At 36.5% G+C, this 15,144-nt stretch overlaps 1 protein-coding gene across 4 annotated transcripts in view; it reads left to right on the top strand.

The window, feature by feature from the left end:
* The window catches only part of NEK10 (NIMA related kinase 10), a 263,478-nt gene extending 249,014 nt beyond the window's left edge, over window positions 1–14,464 (top strand). For 3 of the 4 annotated variants that reach the window (XM_025376245.1, XM_025376248.1, XM_025376247.1), the window contains 4 exons: window positions 5,557–5,665; window positions 9,322–9,374; window positions 9,458–9,513; window positions 14,040–14,464. In XM_025376245.1, coding sequence (XP_025232030.1) covers window positions 5,557–5,665; window positions 9,322–9,374; window positions 9,458–9,513; window positions 14,040–14,088 — 267 coding nt within the window. In that variant the 3' untranslated portion in view covers window positions 14,089–14,464. The remainder of the gene's footprint in view (window positions 1–5,556; window positions 5,666–9,321; window positions 9,375–9,457; window positions 9,514–14,039) is intronic. The other variant, XM_025376246.1, reaches the window with a different exon arrangement.
* Window positions 14,465–15,144: the final 680 nt, after the last annotated feature.

The following is a 15,144-nucleotide window of genomic DNA, read 5'->3' as shown; positions in this document are numbered from 1 at the left end:
CTTCTGGCACCTAATTTTATTTATGTTTGGCTCAGTTTCCTTCAGAATTCAACCTCAGTTCATTAGATTCCCCAATATTGTGTGTAGTTGTTCCACAGCAGGGATAACCCTATTTTATCATATGAAAAAGATATAGTTTAGGAAATTTAATAAAGATTACATGTATGGTTTCTTTCTTTTTATTTTTCTATTTAGGTTTTGCCTAAAAAGTACTATATTCTCGATTGACCAAGTAAATGATAAAATTGCTCAATACTTGCTCAAAAATCAATGTTTTTTGGCGAGGAGAGGTAGTAACAATGATACAGTCTGTTCTCCTTAATATATTTACTTAGTTTAGTTCAAAAGTATATTCAATCATTTGCTCTTTAGAACTGTAGGTGTCTTTTCAAAGCAGGAGGGCCCTGTTATGTCAGCTCAGGAGGCTCTTACACATTCTTTCAAACAGTTTGAATGCTAAAAAGGAGGTACAGCTATAAGCTGAATGCTCATGAGGCAAAAAAGGGCTCACACAACACTGGCATTGGACTACTGAACCATCTCGTGGCCTCTCCAGCCACTGGGGATCTGCTTAAAGATGTTCTGCTGTATCCTCCATATTTCTACCTGCTGGGTGAACATTTACTTTGCCATCTGGCATGTCTGGAATTAGACTCACCACCTTCTCCTCCCTTCCTGTGTCCACGGTCAGTTTTCTTGAAAGCATCAGTTTTCCTTCAGCTCATTCTTTAAACCTCATGCTTTTTCACCTGCTCTGCTTCATTTCTCTTACCCCCTAAGTCATTGATGCCTGAGTAGTCTGTAGTCTCTAAGGTTCTGACCTTTGATGTAAGACAGCCCTAGCTTCTGGCCCTGGTTCTGCCACTTAATAGCTATGTTTCTTGTGTAAATTACTTTCCTTCTCCATTTCCTTGTTTGTAAAAGGGGGTAATACTTGCCTTAGAGGGTAGTTGTAAGAATCAAATGGAATATCTAATGTGTCTAGAATGTTGTAAGTATTCAATACAGGTCAATTAGTGCTACTATTGTTGTTAAATAAGAATATTCAGTCTTCCATATCCATTCCTTCCTTTGGTTGCCATCTAGTCTAGGCTCTGAGCCCTTCTCTCTTGCATTAGTGTCATAGCTTCTTTGCTGATTTTCTTGTTCTCCAACAATAACTATTAGTCTAACTATTGTCAGACTAGTAGTTATTAAGCATTTTTTTATTAGCATACTCAAAAACCTTAGTAGATTCTTGTTGTCTGTCTCATCATCTAAACTCTGGGATCCCACTTTCCAGGCCCCCCTTATTTGTAGGAGCCTCTTTATAGTCTGCCTGCATTCACCCTGATGTTCCCAACCCCATTTAAACTGTTTTGTGTATTACATTCAGGATGAACCTTTCAAAACAGATCATGTCACACTTGTACACACACACACACCACAGAAAATCCTTTAAGAAACTCAGTATAAAATTCCAAAATCAGATCCAACTCCTGCCCTTCTGTTCACCCTCATCTCGTATCACTCTTGCCCCTTGCTGTCTCCACATCAGCCACCAGGCCCTTCCTAAAATGTGTTTATCTAGCATGCTGCTTCCTTCATAGTCTTGTACGTGCTTTTTGCTCTGCCTGTAATGTTCTTCTCACCCCATCTACTCATTCTTACAGCTCTTGGCATAAATGTCACTTTTTCATGGAAGCCTTTGCTGACTAAGTCAAATCTATCTGCTACCTCCTAAAACCACAAACCTATCTTTCAATGCATTTAGAACAGTTGTAATTTTACATATATCTAGGTGGATATTTCACAGACATATTTCTCCCTAAGTAGTTAGCGAACTCCAAGAGTATAATTTTTGGCCATCAATGGGTTTTTTCATTGTTTGGATCTCTGCTTGGCACAAAATAATTGGTTAAAAATACTAAATTAATGAATGGAACTTGTTTTCCTCATTTCATCATGAATGCCCATATCTCTATAACATGGAATCATGTCATCTCCCTTTCATCACTTTTCCATTAATATGCAATGCCCAACCTTTACCTCCAAGTTCCCTCTACCTGGAACATACACTTTGATTGCTATGATTTACCTAAATTTATCCTTCAAAGATCAGCTCCAGTGTTTCTTCTACAGAACCTCTTTAAAAAACCATGCTAGTCTTCATGAAGGAAAACTTCTTTTTGTAAGTTTACAAATCATCATTTCATTTCACAGTTCATGATTTATGATATCACCCTATTTTTTTACATTATTATCCTGTTTTCCTAGTCAGATTACAGGTCTCACAGAAACCAGATCATTTCTGCATCCTGCTCAGATCATAAACCATGCTGTCCAACATATACTAGGGGGCAAAAAATTGTTTGCCAAAACAATGTGTATATCTAGAAACGAAACTGCAAAAAGTAGTTCTGGGAAGTTCCTAGAATGGAAAGTCAGTGTATCTGGGATTCATCACAAAATGAATTTTAGTCCTTGCCTTCATCTGTGTGCCAATATCTCTAAAAATGTCCAGTTCTTAAGCTCAGTGAGACTACCAATGTGACATAAGCACTGGAAATCTCAAAAACTCCTCTCTTCGGGGTTTGAGATCAATGAAAAGGACTTGTCCTTGTCATCTTAAAATGGCAGTCTTGACTTCTCCAAGTCATAATTCACATAATTTTCTTTGAGGCTTTAAATATCTTTCTGTCTGTGAAATATTTAGAATTCCAAAGTATAAACTTAATAAGTTAAGTAAGCTTTTTCTAATTAGGATGAGATTTTAGGCAGCCAATTACTCTTATGCTAAACCATACGAAAAGTTCCATCTGAAGTCATTTGAAAGGTAATACCAGGAAATCATTTTCAGCATCACAAGACATTAAAAAGCTTAGTTGTAACCACCTACAAGCTGGGATATGAGATGTACAGAATGCTCAGGGCTACCTCCATGATACCTTACAGCACAGATGAGAAAATTACTAAGTGTGTGATTATCAGGGTCTCCTGTATTACCGTATTTGTAATCTTACAATCTTGTCATATTACAAATGGGTTATATATTAGTCCGTTCTCAGGCTGCTTGAAGAAATACCCGAGACTGGGTAATTTATAAAGCAAAAAGGCTTGACTTACAGTTCCACATGGCTGGGTAGGCCTCAGGAAACTTACAATCATGGTGGAGGGCACTTCTTCACTGGGTGGTGGAGAGACAATGAGTGCAAGCAGGGGAAATGCCAGACACTTATAAAACCATCAGATCTCATGAGATCTCACACACTATCCGGAGAACAGTACTGGGGAAACCACCCCCATGATCCAATTACCTCAGTTATCAGTTATCACTGATAAGAATGGATATAATCACATATTTTTTTCCTTAGAGGGTAGCAGGTGTTTGTCAACGTGGAGACTGGGCGACCCATAAATTGTTTGTATTTACAATATCCAAAGTACATTGATGGAAAAAACTAATTTTTAATTACCAATATAAAATATTTTAAGGTATAAATGCATAATGAGTACAATGAGGTACATATACAGCCTCATGAAGTTTTATGAACACATTTTCACCCATATGACCACCACCCACATCAATATATAGAATATTTCTAGCTCTGCAGAAGACCCCTTTGTGCCTTTTCCTGGCCACATTACTTCTCCTGCCACAATGTAATCATTACCTGATATCTGTTACCCTTGGTTAGTTTTGTCTGATTGTATTAGTCTATTTTCATGCTGCTGATAAAGACATATCCAAGACTGGGAAATTTACAAAAGAAAGAGGTTTAATTGAACTTACATTTCCACGTGGCTGGGGAAGCCTCACAATCATGGCAGAAGGCAAGGAGGAGCAAGTCACATCTTACACGGATGGCAGCAGGCAAAAAGAGAGAGCTTGTGCAGGCAAACTCCAGTTTTTAAAGTTATCAGATCTTGTGAGACTTTTTCACTATCATAAGAACAGTACAGGAAAGACCCACACACATGATTCAATTACCTCTCACCAGGTCCTCCCATGACACATGGAAATTGTGGGAGTTACAATTCAAGATGAGATCTGGGTGAGGACACAGCCAAACCATATATCACTGATGATGCAAATTTATAAGAAAGAAGTCATACACTATGTATTTTGTTTCTGGCTTCTTTTGTCCAACACTCAACCATGTTGCTATGAGTATCCATAGTTTGTTCTTTTTTTTATTGCTTTGCAGAATTGCATTGTATGAACACACCATGATATATATCTATCCATTCTTTTCTCCATGGACAGTGGGGGTTTTCCCAGGTTTTAGTTATTATGAAGAAAAGGTGCCATGAATGTTCTTATACATGTCTTTTAATGGGACATGTGCACTTATTTCTCTCATAAAAATCCTTAAGAGTGGGATTGCTGGGTCATAGGATAGGCATATATTATTAAATTGTAGTGTATATTGCCAAATAGCTTTCTCAAGTGATTGAACAATGATGTATTTTAACTCATAAACAAAGTATATGAATACAAGCTAACTACTATTGCATAGTACAAATTATGCCATTTGTTTCTGATTTATTATTATGAATTTATATTTTAAAAGTAACTTGGACACTAAATCTTGGCCAGCCCAAGTGATAATTGGAATTAAAGGTGAAAGGAGGTTGAAAAACATTTATTGTCTAAAATTCTACTTGAAAAAATCAGCTTTATAGAAAGGCATTAAATGAATGAAACTTTAATAAATATTGTCATTTGGCAAATTACTCTTTCCTTCAGAGTGCTGGGAATTAATATTTGGAGATTAAAATTAATTAATAGTAATTTAGAAAAATGTATTAAGAAACTTATTTGGCCAGATGCGATGGCTCATGCCTGTAATCCCAGCACTTTGGGAGGCCAAGGCAGGTGGATCACCTGAGGTTAGGAGTTTGAGACCAGCCTGGCCAACATGGTGAAACCCCGTTCCTACTTAAAAAAAAAAAATACAAAAATTAGCTGGGCATGGTGGCGGGTGCCTATAATCCCAGCTACTTGGGAGGCTGAGGCAGGAGAATCACTTGAGCATGGAGGCGGAGGTTGCAGTGAGCCGAGATCCTGCCACTTCACTGAAGCCTGGCTGACAGAGTGAGATACTGTTGTAGAAAAAAAGAAAAAAAGAAACTTACTTGCCTTGGTCAAACAAAAAGGAATTATTCAAAGTAGATACATGAAAAAAAATAGTGATTTGGGCTAAACATATTGTTCTGTTGAATAATTGGAGTTTATTCCTCCTATGCCTGATAAAAATAACATCTTGATGTCCCAGGTTCATGCCAGTATTTTTATATTCATTTTTCTTTTGCTCTCATAAGGCCATAAAGTATATTTTTTCATATGACCAGAGAATTGTCTAACTTGCTTTCCCTGTTTTTTTGGTGCATCCAATTTATAAATTATCTTGGAAAGAAGAAGATTATTTATTTATCTATCTACAAGGGAATGAAAACCACAGACCACAAATTTTCTGTGCAGAGACATAGGGAAATGAAAAACCCCACACAGAGGTCTCCTGTCATTTCCTTCTGAGTGTAAACTAAGATGTGATTTTGCTTTTTCTATTTCAGTTATCTCAGGGATCTCCAGAACCAATTGAGCCCAATTTTTTCACAGCAGATTACCATTTATTACATCATTCATCCAGTGGAAACAGCCTGTCCCCAAATGACCCGACAGGTAATATTGATCAACATGGGTAATCTGGCTTTCATGAAGAAATATATTGTTTGGATCAACAGCTATTTCTAAAAGATTATCTTCATTTTTTTTTTAAATGGAGCTTATTTTGATTATTTATGGCAATAGTTGGAAGGCACATATGGTAGGAATCTAGAAATTCCCTGAGATTTATCTTACCCAGTTGTGGCAGCTTCCTTGATCATTTATTAATATCATAAACAAACAGCAGAATCTGTGTGGGTGAGTTGCATTTCCTTTTATTTCTTTTCGCTTATCTGATGATGGGAAATCAAATTCCCTAAAGCATGCAGGGAGATAAAGAGCAGAAATAAAGAGTTTAAATATTCAAAATAGAGAAACCTTGAAACTCACCTGAAGAATCCACATTAGACACATTGAATTTTTTTTTTCTTTTGCATAAAATTCACATAGGGAGGCAGTATAGCATAGGGATTTAAAGGCACAGATTCTGGAAACCTGGGTGCCTAGATTCAAATCTCGGCTAAACCATTTAATAGCTGACTATGGGCAATTATTTAACCTCTCTGAACCCCAGTTTCCTTGCCTGTAAAATGGGGATAAATACTTGCATCATAAGGTTATAGTGAGGATTAGAGTAAAAATAAAAAGTGCCTATTAGTAGGGGCTCAGCATAATTGAACTCTTCTTGTCATATCTGAATTCTAAGAGGAAGCTTTCAAGCTACTCTGAGGTTTCAGTACTCCAAAATAATTTTTTATCTTTATAAATGGTAGCTATGCCACTTGGAGGAGTGGATAGAAGTGAAGATTTTACAGTTAAATGAAGACTTGCCATCTCTTTAACTTGGAAAAAATGCTCAATTTTGTTGTGCTTTTGTTGTTGACTGAATGAATTACTTCATGAATTAATTGACAAACTTTCCTTTGGTTTTCTGGGATAAAGCTAACTCCTATGTATGCAGAATTTTATTTAAAATAATCCCTGAGAAATCCAAGATAAAATGTTGTTTAAAGTCATTTGCTTTAAAAGCATTTCCAAGACAGAGAAGTTTATCTGCAGGCCAAACTTCTCCTCATCATAGAAACTCTGATGAAATGAAGAGCTTTGATAAAAGTCTCTCAAAAACCTGAGGGTGAGTTGACAAACTCCTCCCAGGGCAGCTGGATGCCCCACCCCAGAGCTGATTAGGTGTGGCCCTTGTCACAGCAGGCTGGGCAAAAGCAAAAACAGCAGAGCCTGCCGGTACTGTGGGGAATGCCTTTAAAAATGAGCTGCCAGTACTCACGTTTTCATGTCTCTTCTTGACCCTAAACCCATTCTGTCTTCTCTACTTGAAGTGGCAGAGAGCTCCTGGGCCTCTACATGTCAGTGTTGATTGGTTTGAGTGAAAGCTGGTCAACACGGCTTTGGGTGGCATCGGAGTGGGTTAAGGTGCTAGTGTACCAAATTCTGATCAGCCATCATAAAGTCTGTACAACAAGACAATCTTAAGCAAAAAGAACAAAGCTGGAGGCATCATGTTACCTGACTTCAAACTATACTACAAGGCTTTAGTAACCAAAACAGCATTAACTGGTACAAAAACAGACACATAGACCAATGGAACAGAATAGAGAACTCAGAAATAGGACCATCCATCTGGAACCTTCTGATCTTTGACAAACCTGACAAAACCAAGCAATGGGGAAAGGATTCCTTATTTAATAAATGATGCTGGGAGAACTGGCTAACCACATGCAGAAAATTGAAACTGGGCCCCTTCCTTACACCTTATACAAAAATTAATTCAAGATGGATTAAAGATTTAAATGTAAAACCCCAAATTATAAAAACCCTAGAAGAAAATCTAGGCAGTACCATTCAGAACATAGGCATGGGCAAAGATTTCATGACAAAAATGTCAAAAGCAATTATAACAAAAGCAAAAATTCACAAATGGGACCTAATTAAAGAACTTCTGCACAGCAAAAGAAACTATCATTAGAGGTTACAGACAAGCTACAGAAAGATAAAATTTTTGCAGTCTAACTATCTGACAAAGGTCTAATATCCAGAATCTGCAAGGAACTTATACAAATTTACAAGAAAAAATCAACCCCATTAAAAAGTAGGCAAAGGACATGAACAGACACTACTCAAACGAAGACGTGGCAGAGAGCTCCTGGGCCTCTGGAGCTCCTTATGTGGCCAACAAACATATGATAAAAAGCTCAACATCACTGATCATTAGAGAAATGCAAATCAAAACCACAATGAGAAACCATCTTGTGCCAGTCAGAATGGCAATTATTTAAAAGTCAAGAAACAACAGATGCTGGTGAGGCTGTGGAGAAATAGGAACGCTTTTACACTGTTGCTGGGAATGTAAATTAGTTCAACCATTGTGGAAGACAGTGCGGTGATTCCTCAAAGACCTAGAACCAGAAATACCATTTGACCCAGCAATCTCATTACTGGGTATATACCCAAAGAAAATTAAATAATTCCCTTATAAAGATACATGCACACATATGTTCATTGCAGTACTATTCACAATAGTAAAGACATGGAATCAACTCAAATGCCCATCAATGATAGACTGGATAAAGAAAATGTGGTATATATACACCATGGAATAGTATGCAGCTATAAAGAGGAATGAGATCATGTCTTTGCAGGGACATGGATGGAGCTGGAAGCCATTGTCCTCAGCAAACTAACGTAGGAACAGAAAACCAAACACCAAATGTCCTCATTTATAAATGGGAGCTGAACAATGAAAACAGATGGACACAGGGAGGGGAACAACACACACTGGGGCCTGTTGGAGTGGTGGAGTGGGTGAGGGTAGGGAAAGCATCAGGATAAATAGCTAATGCATGCTGGGCTTAATACCTAGCTAATGAGTTGACAGGTGCAGCAAACCATCATGGCACATGTTTACCTATATTACAAACCTGCACATCCTGCACATGTATCCTGGAACTTAAAATTAAATTAAATGTAAAAAAATAAAAAGTCTGGCCCGCCATGGTGGCACATGCTTATAATATACAGATATTGGAAAGCTGTAGGCAAGAGGATGACTTGAGCTCAGGAATTCAAGACCAACCTGGGCAACATAGTGAGACCCTATCTTTACAAGATGATGATGATAATAATAATAGTAATAATAAACATTTTAAAAGTCTTCTGGCAATAAATATATTTTTTCCCACTAGGCAGTTATATGAAAGGATCAGATCTTTGCTGTCTTTCACATCTATATCTGCCTCCCTGTAAGAATCCATTTTCTTTCTAACGTATATTTATTCTTCTTGGCCTGTGGATTAGGGAGAGTTTCTTAATCAGAAAACACCCATCAGGTAATTTGCATTTGGAATCACCCCTCAGTTGCCCTTAACACATACAGACACACACACCCCTCTAACTTAATTGGACACTATGAGCAATGCCCCTTAATCTTCATGTATCATTTTGTGATGGCCATGCCCAAGGAAGTCAGTTATTAAAGAAAGAAAAGCAAAACATTTGAATATTCAAAGCCAAGGCAGATGCTTTGGAATGCGCTTGTTACATCTTTATCATTAAGAAGTTGACCTGTTTGCCCTGTGGTTGAAGTCATAATTTCCAGTAAAGAATAAGAAAATGTGAACCCAAATGTCAGACTTTCCATAATTTATCTTTTTCAGGCTTACCAACCAGCTTTGAATTGGAGGAAGGAATAACATATGAACAGATGCAGGTGAGGTTTTTGCAGTGTCTCTGAATGATTTTATTTTGTTGCTTTTAATTCAATACTAACCTGATTTTTTAAAAAAAATTTAGACTGTGATTGAAGAAGTCCTTGAGGAAAGTGGCTATTACAATTTTACATCTAACAGGTAAGAACTAGAGTTTACTTTCAATTGTGAAAGATGAATTGAGGTCATCAGATGTTAGATCTAATTTCTCTATCCTTTATTCCAGAATTGTTTTTTTTCAAATTTTATTTTAAATACTTTTATAAAATATCTTTGCTTAGACTAGATACATCTGTAAGTAGAATATATGTGCCCATCTTTTGTGTGGACACAGTTGCTGTATTCTCAGTTGAAACAAAAAGGGTGATTGCTTAGTAGAAATTTATTCCCATAAAAAAATAAACATAAGTAAATGGAAAAGCATTTCCAGATTGGCATTTTAAAAATTAAATATTTGTTTGTCTCATTCTAGAAGAGCTGAAAACTCACTCCTATCACTTAAATCTACCCACTATTTGCACAGAAGGCTAGGGACAAAGTGCACCTGAACAAAGAATCATTTCTTGTGAATTTAAGATATATTTGTGGAGAAGAGACTTTGCTATTATATGTTGCCATTTGTTTACCCTAAATAAGAAACCTCCATTTACTGGAGTTGTATGTTATCTTCCAATATACCTATTATTGGTGTTCTAAGAATATAGGCTATTTTATCAATTGCATAATTTTTATAATTTTACTTTTGGAAATAGTGTTGGCACAACCATTTGAGTACAATTAGTTTACTAAGAAGTTATTCAAGAAAAGTTTTATAATCAAGCAAATTAGTATTGTGGGTGATTGGAGCCTGATCCCACTGGGGAAATCTAAGAGCTGGTATAGAACATGTACCAGGGCCATCCCACACAAACGAGTGAGAGAACTGGGGTATTTATCCTCCAATTTCCATCAGTCATTGTTTAAGGCCTTTCCCTAGGAAGTGTTAATTCACTGTTTTTTTTTTTTTTTCTGGCCTTTTGTAAATATGAACGAAGAAGACTCCAGGGGTCAGATAAATCCTCAGGAAAAGAAATGCAGGTATTTCTTTATCGAAATGCAGACATTTCTTTATTGAATTCCTTTATGTATTGGCAGGTAGAAATCCTCCAGCATGCTTTGAAGTGGAATAGATAGGGGTATGGGCGTTTACAGTGTCTGCTACACAGGAGTTGTCTCTTGACTTACCTAAGGAGCCTACTCATAGCTGAATCAAATTGATTGCAAGTATCCACACACACACTCTATATAGGCCACAGTTGTTTTAGGAGGCATAGTCCTTTGGAGTATATTCTCTCAAGTGGTCTTTTATGCCTGGAGGAACTGCCTTCCTTTTCAATTATTGAAGCTATTTTGTGACCACTATTTAAATTATTCCAGAAGTCTTTACCAAAGATGACTAGTAACAACGGGAAAAGAAAGAGGGCTCAAGAACATCCTGTTAAGGTCATTATATAGAAATTAGATTCTTTTTTAATGTTAGTTCAGTCTCCAGTGTTTCTTCTCCTTTTTCTTCTTCTTCTCCCATTTCAAGGAGTTTTTCTTATGAATCACAAGTAAAATTATTCAACTACTTGCTCTTTTGACTTGATAACAGAGTTTCAAAATACTAAACTTTAGAAATGTAGTTCTGTTGTGATTTGTAACTGCAGAGGAATGATGAGAAATTCTCATTTTCTAAAGATATATCATTAATAGAAATTACCATCTCCACAACTACTCTCCTCCCACCATCCCTGGAGAGATTTTTGAATTTTCATTTTCTATTCAAGGGCTGAGTATATACAGCCTTTCATGGATAGTATGAATGTTTCTGTTTTTAACTCTGAGCCTTATTATTTCAGGTGCCTTTGGCTTGTACTGGGGCAAAGATCACTCTTGTCATTTTTATCTGCATTTCCTCAGAGACTTGGGATCATAGGCAAGGAATGCCTTCATATTTTTTGCAGAAAATCATTTAAATATCAAGGAAAACTAAGTGTGCAAGGAACTTAAGGAAGCTCTTACAAGAACTTTTATTTTCCCTTTATTAAAAAATATTTAAGTCTTATTTTGGAATTTATCATTATTCTTTTTCAATTCTACTTTCATTAGGTTTTACACAGATCTAGTTCCAAAGACACACTGCTTTATTAAAAGACACGCAAATTTTCTTATTATGATAAACACATAATAGGATGCCTTATAACAAAGGCAAAAGATTATTCAGTTATATTTGTAATTGTGAATATAATATGAAGGTATTATATTCATACCTTGGAACAGTCAAGTTTAAGCAATATAAGTTGGGTATTACATTAAATTTCCTTAAAGTGCTCTAAATTAAAATGAATCACATTTAAAAACCCATATATCCATGGTATCCTTTTTGGCTTCTTTCTTTCTTTCTTTCTTTCTTTCTTTCTTTCTTTCTTTCTTTCTTTCTTTCTTTCTTTCTTTCTCTCTCTCTCTCTCTCTCTCTCTCTCTCTCTTTCCTTCTTTCTTCCTTTTTGAGATGGAGTCTTGCTCTGTTGCTCAGGCTGGGCTGGAGTGCAATGGTGTAATCTCGGCTCACTACAAACTCCAACTCCCAGGTTCAAGCGATTTTCCTGACTCAGCCTCCCGAGTAGCTGAGATTACAGGCGCCCACCACCACACCTGGCTAATTTTTGTATTTTTAGTAGAAACGGGGTTTCTCCATGTTGGTCAGGCTGATCTTGAACTCCTGACCTTAGGTGATCCAGCTGCCTCGGCCTCCCAAAGTGCTGGAATTACAGGCATGATCTACCGCACCCGACCCCCTTTTGACTTCTAATAGCAATGATAGAACACATCTTGGGAGAAAACTCTCCAGAATTTGCTTGTAAAAATAACCCTTGTTTGTGCCTAAAGCCACTGTTTGTTTACTAGTGTTCCAAAATAATTCTCAAGAAATAAGTCAGGCTTAAATTAGAAGCACCTAATAATCCATAAACTGTAAATAACACATAACTCCAAGTACAAATCAGATTATCTGGCACTGTCATGCTTTTTCCACAGTCAAAAGATGGAGGATGCTAAATGTCACAGCATATGTAGAGGTATTTAGAATCAGCATTAAGAATTAGTAGACTGCATTTTTTCCCCAATAGGTTTCATAGAATGGGCAATATTATCAAAGATGTCAATACATAGTCTCTGAAAAATAAAGTTTCATGGCCACATATATTTGGGAAACTCAGAATGTACAATTTTTTATTTTTGGAGAATGTTGACACCTATTACTATATTAAAGACTCTGAGATGTACTATAGGAAAGAAATCTGTTGACCTTGTTTGTTGACCTCAGTGTTTTCCTCACTCTTTACATGAACACAATTGAGGAAAGCTGTTTTAGCTATGTGGCTGGAAATGGGGAACACTCTTTTCACTCCTTTACCATGGTCTACCCAGATCTCTGTTGTTCTCATTGACGTGGTCATCATTGTCATCATCATCATTGCAAAATTTGTTCTTAAATGAATTAAGCACCATGCCGAGAAAGTTACATACATAATTCCTGTGTTCTTCAAGCTTACAATTTAAGACTATCAGTTTGAATAGTATACACATCATCTAGCCAGCCACTCACTCAAGGATTAATTCAAGAGAAGGTACATTTTTGGCTTAAATTATGGGTTTATATTTAGTTAAGGAAGAGAATAGAGATGTGCCATTTTCAGACTGAAAGTCTCAGGATAAAGCCATTATCTATCTGTTAGCTATCTTTGAGGAAGATTTCTGGAACTGTTTACATCGTGAGGAGACTTCTTGGACAGTTAGGAAGAATGTCTCAGGCATAAAATGCTGCATTAGGAAAAGAAAATGTAACTGGAACAGAAATAGCAGCAAGGACCTGACTGAGGTGGGGTATTTCTCATTTCTGGGCTTCTGGGAAGAAGGGAGCTAGGACTGAGTTGGAAGCAAGAAAGCTATGTAAAGAAAATTAAAGAAGGTCAAAAAGCCTTGGCCAGCCTCACAGCTCTTCCCAAAGCAGGCTCTATTTTTGATCGTTTGCATGATTGTATGATAAATTACATTTCACATACATAAACTTTTAGCTTGCTTACCAGGAGGATACAACTTAATGTGCCTTAATTTTATCATTGTTGTTTGTGAGGATAAAATCATCCGAGTTATGAATAAACAGATGATAAGCATATCATCTTTATGAATATACTTGAGTATTACATTAATATTTTATTTTTAATAAAATATATGTTGAGAAATATACAATATATGTTGAGAAACATACAATATACAAGATAACAAGAAATCTACATTGAATCAACTTGAATTGCTTTATTTCCCCTATTGACTGATAAGCATGTAAAATAGTTATTTTAACCTACATAGGTATTCAAATATACAAACTACTTTGAATGAGTATTTGTTTTTCTACTACAAAGTGCTATCAGTTCCTATTGAGTTCATAATTTGAGAAAGGTCTTGTTAGCACCAGACTTCAGGCAAAGGCAGCTTTCTAAAAATGTTCCCATCCTAACAAAAATAATCATCTTTTTATTTACAGTAATTTATTTACTCTTATGCCTGAGCCCCAGTTTTTGAAATTGAATGTATGAACTAAAATATTTGTAACTATAGAGAATTCTTTCCACTTCTGAATCTTATAGGTATCATTCCTATCCATGGGGGACCAAGAATCACCCAACCAAAAGATGAAAATGCTGCATTTTGAGTGGACTTGGTTTTCTCAGAGTGAAGTTCAAGTTCTGGACTTCAGCCACTATTGCAAGATGCCCAAGGATTGGGTGCTGCTGGAGGGTGTGGAAAAGCCCAAGATGCCGTGGGGCCTGCAGGACTTCTTTCTGGGGGTCCTGTGCTGGAGTATATGACAGCTGCAGTGCCTGAGGGCTTCATTGCCAGAACGCATTATATACAGGATGGCAGAGCTGTCAGTGTGCTGCTGGGAGGAAATGTTGCAAAATTCATCTTTGCGGGGGTGGGGGGAAAACCCAAAAACAACAACAACAAAAAACGCTCTTACAGAATTTTCCTCAACATTAAAAAAAAAAACTTGTCATATTTTTCAAAGGCACATTTAATACTCAGAATTGCTAAAAGTATATTTAAAGGCATCTAGCCTTCCATATGCAAAACATATTTTAGATAAAGACAGTTACAGGACTCAGAATAATATATGGGGTGATTCACTGTATCCTCCATTTGTATTTTTAAAGAAATTCAAAATATGTGATTGATTTTTTTTTTTTTTAATGGACGGGTTGGTTCTCGCTTAACCACTTGGGTGCTGGTGGTCTTGAACTGTGATACAGTGTAGACAGTATTTGTAACCTTGCACAGCCTCTGGGGGCAACTGTCAAACTGTCAGATTTAAGTTAGACTAATAGAGTATATTGCTGTACAGTGTGTGTATATGTACATACGTGAGGGTGGAAGGAGAGAGGTGTTGATTAGACTAATGCTTTGCTGCTCATCAAACTTATAGTATTTTTAGAGCACTTTGAAGGGTTCATAGAATCTATGAAAAAAATGCAATATTCCTCATCCTAAATCCCTCCTTATTACAATTACCTAAATTGTTTATGAATTTTTATTGTTTGGGAATTTGAAATGAAAATAAGTTAAATCCCTTTTTTCCTCATTCAGACAGCTCAACGAAAGAGAAATCAGAATGCCAAACTGTGTATCATCCTTTATGCAGGGAGAATTATGATGAAAATCTACTAGATTCTCATTGGGCTTAAACTCCTTCTC

This window comes from Theropithecus gelada, chromosome 2 (assembly GCF_003255815.1).
Source record: "Theropithecus gelada isolate Dixy chromosome 2, Tgel_1.0, whole genome shotgun sequence".
Classification (NCBI taxonomy): domain Eukaryota; kingdom Metazoa; phylum Chordata; class Mammalia; order Primates; family Cercopithecidae; genus Theropithecus; species Theropithecus gelada.
The sequence above is the reverse complement of the archived record's forward strand: the minus strand, read 5'-3'. Positions and strand labels throughout refer to the sequence as shown.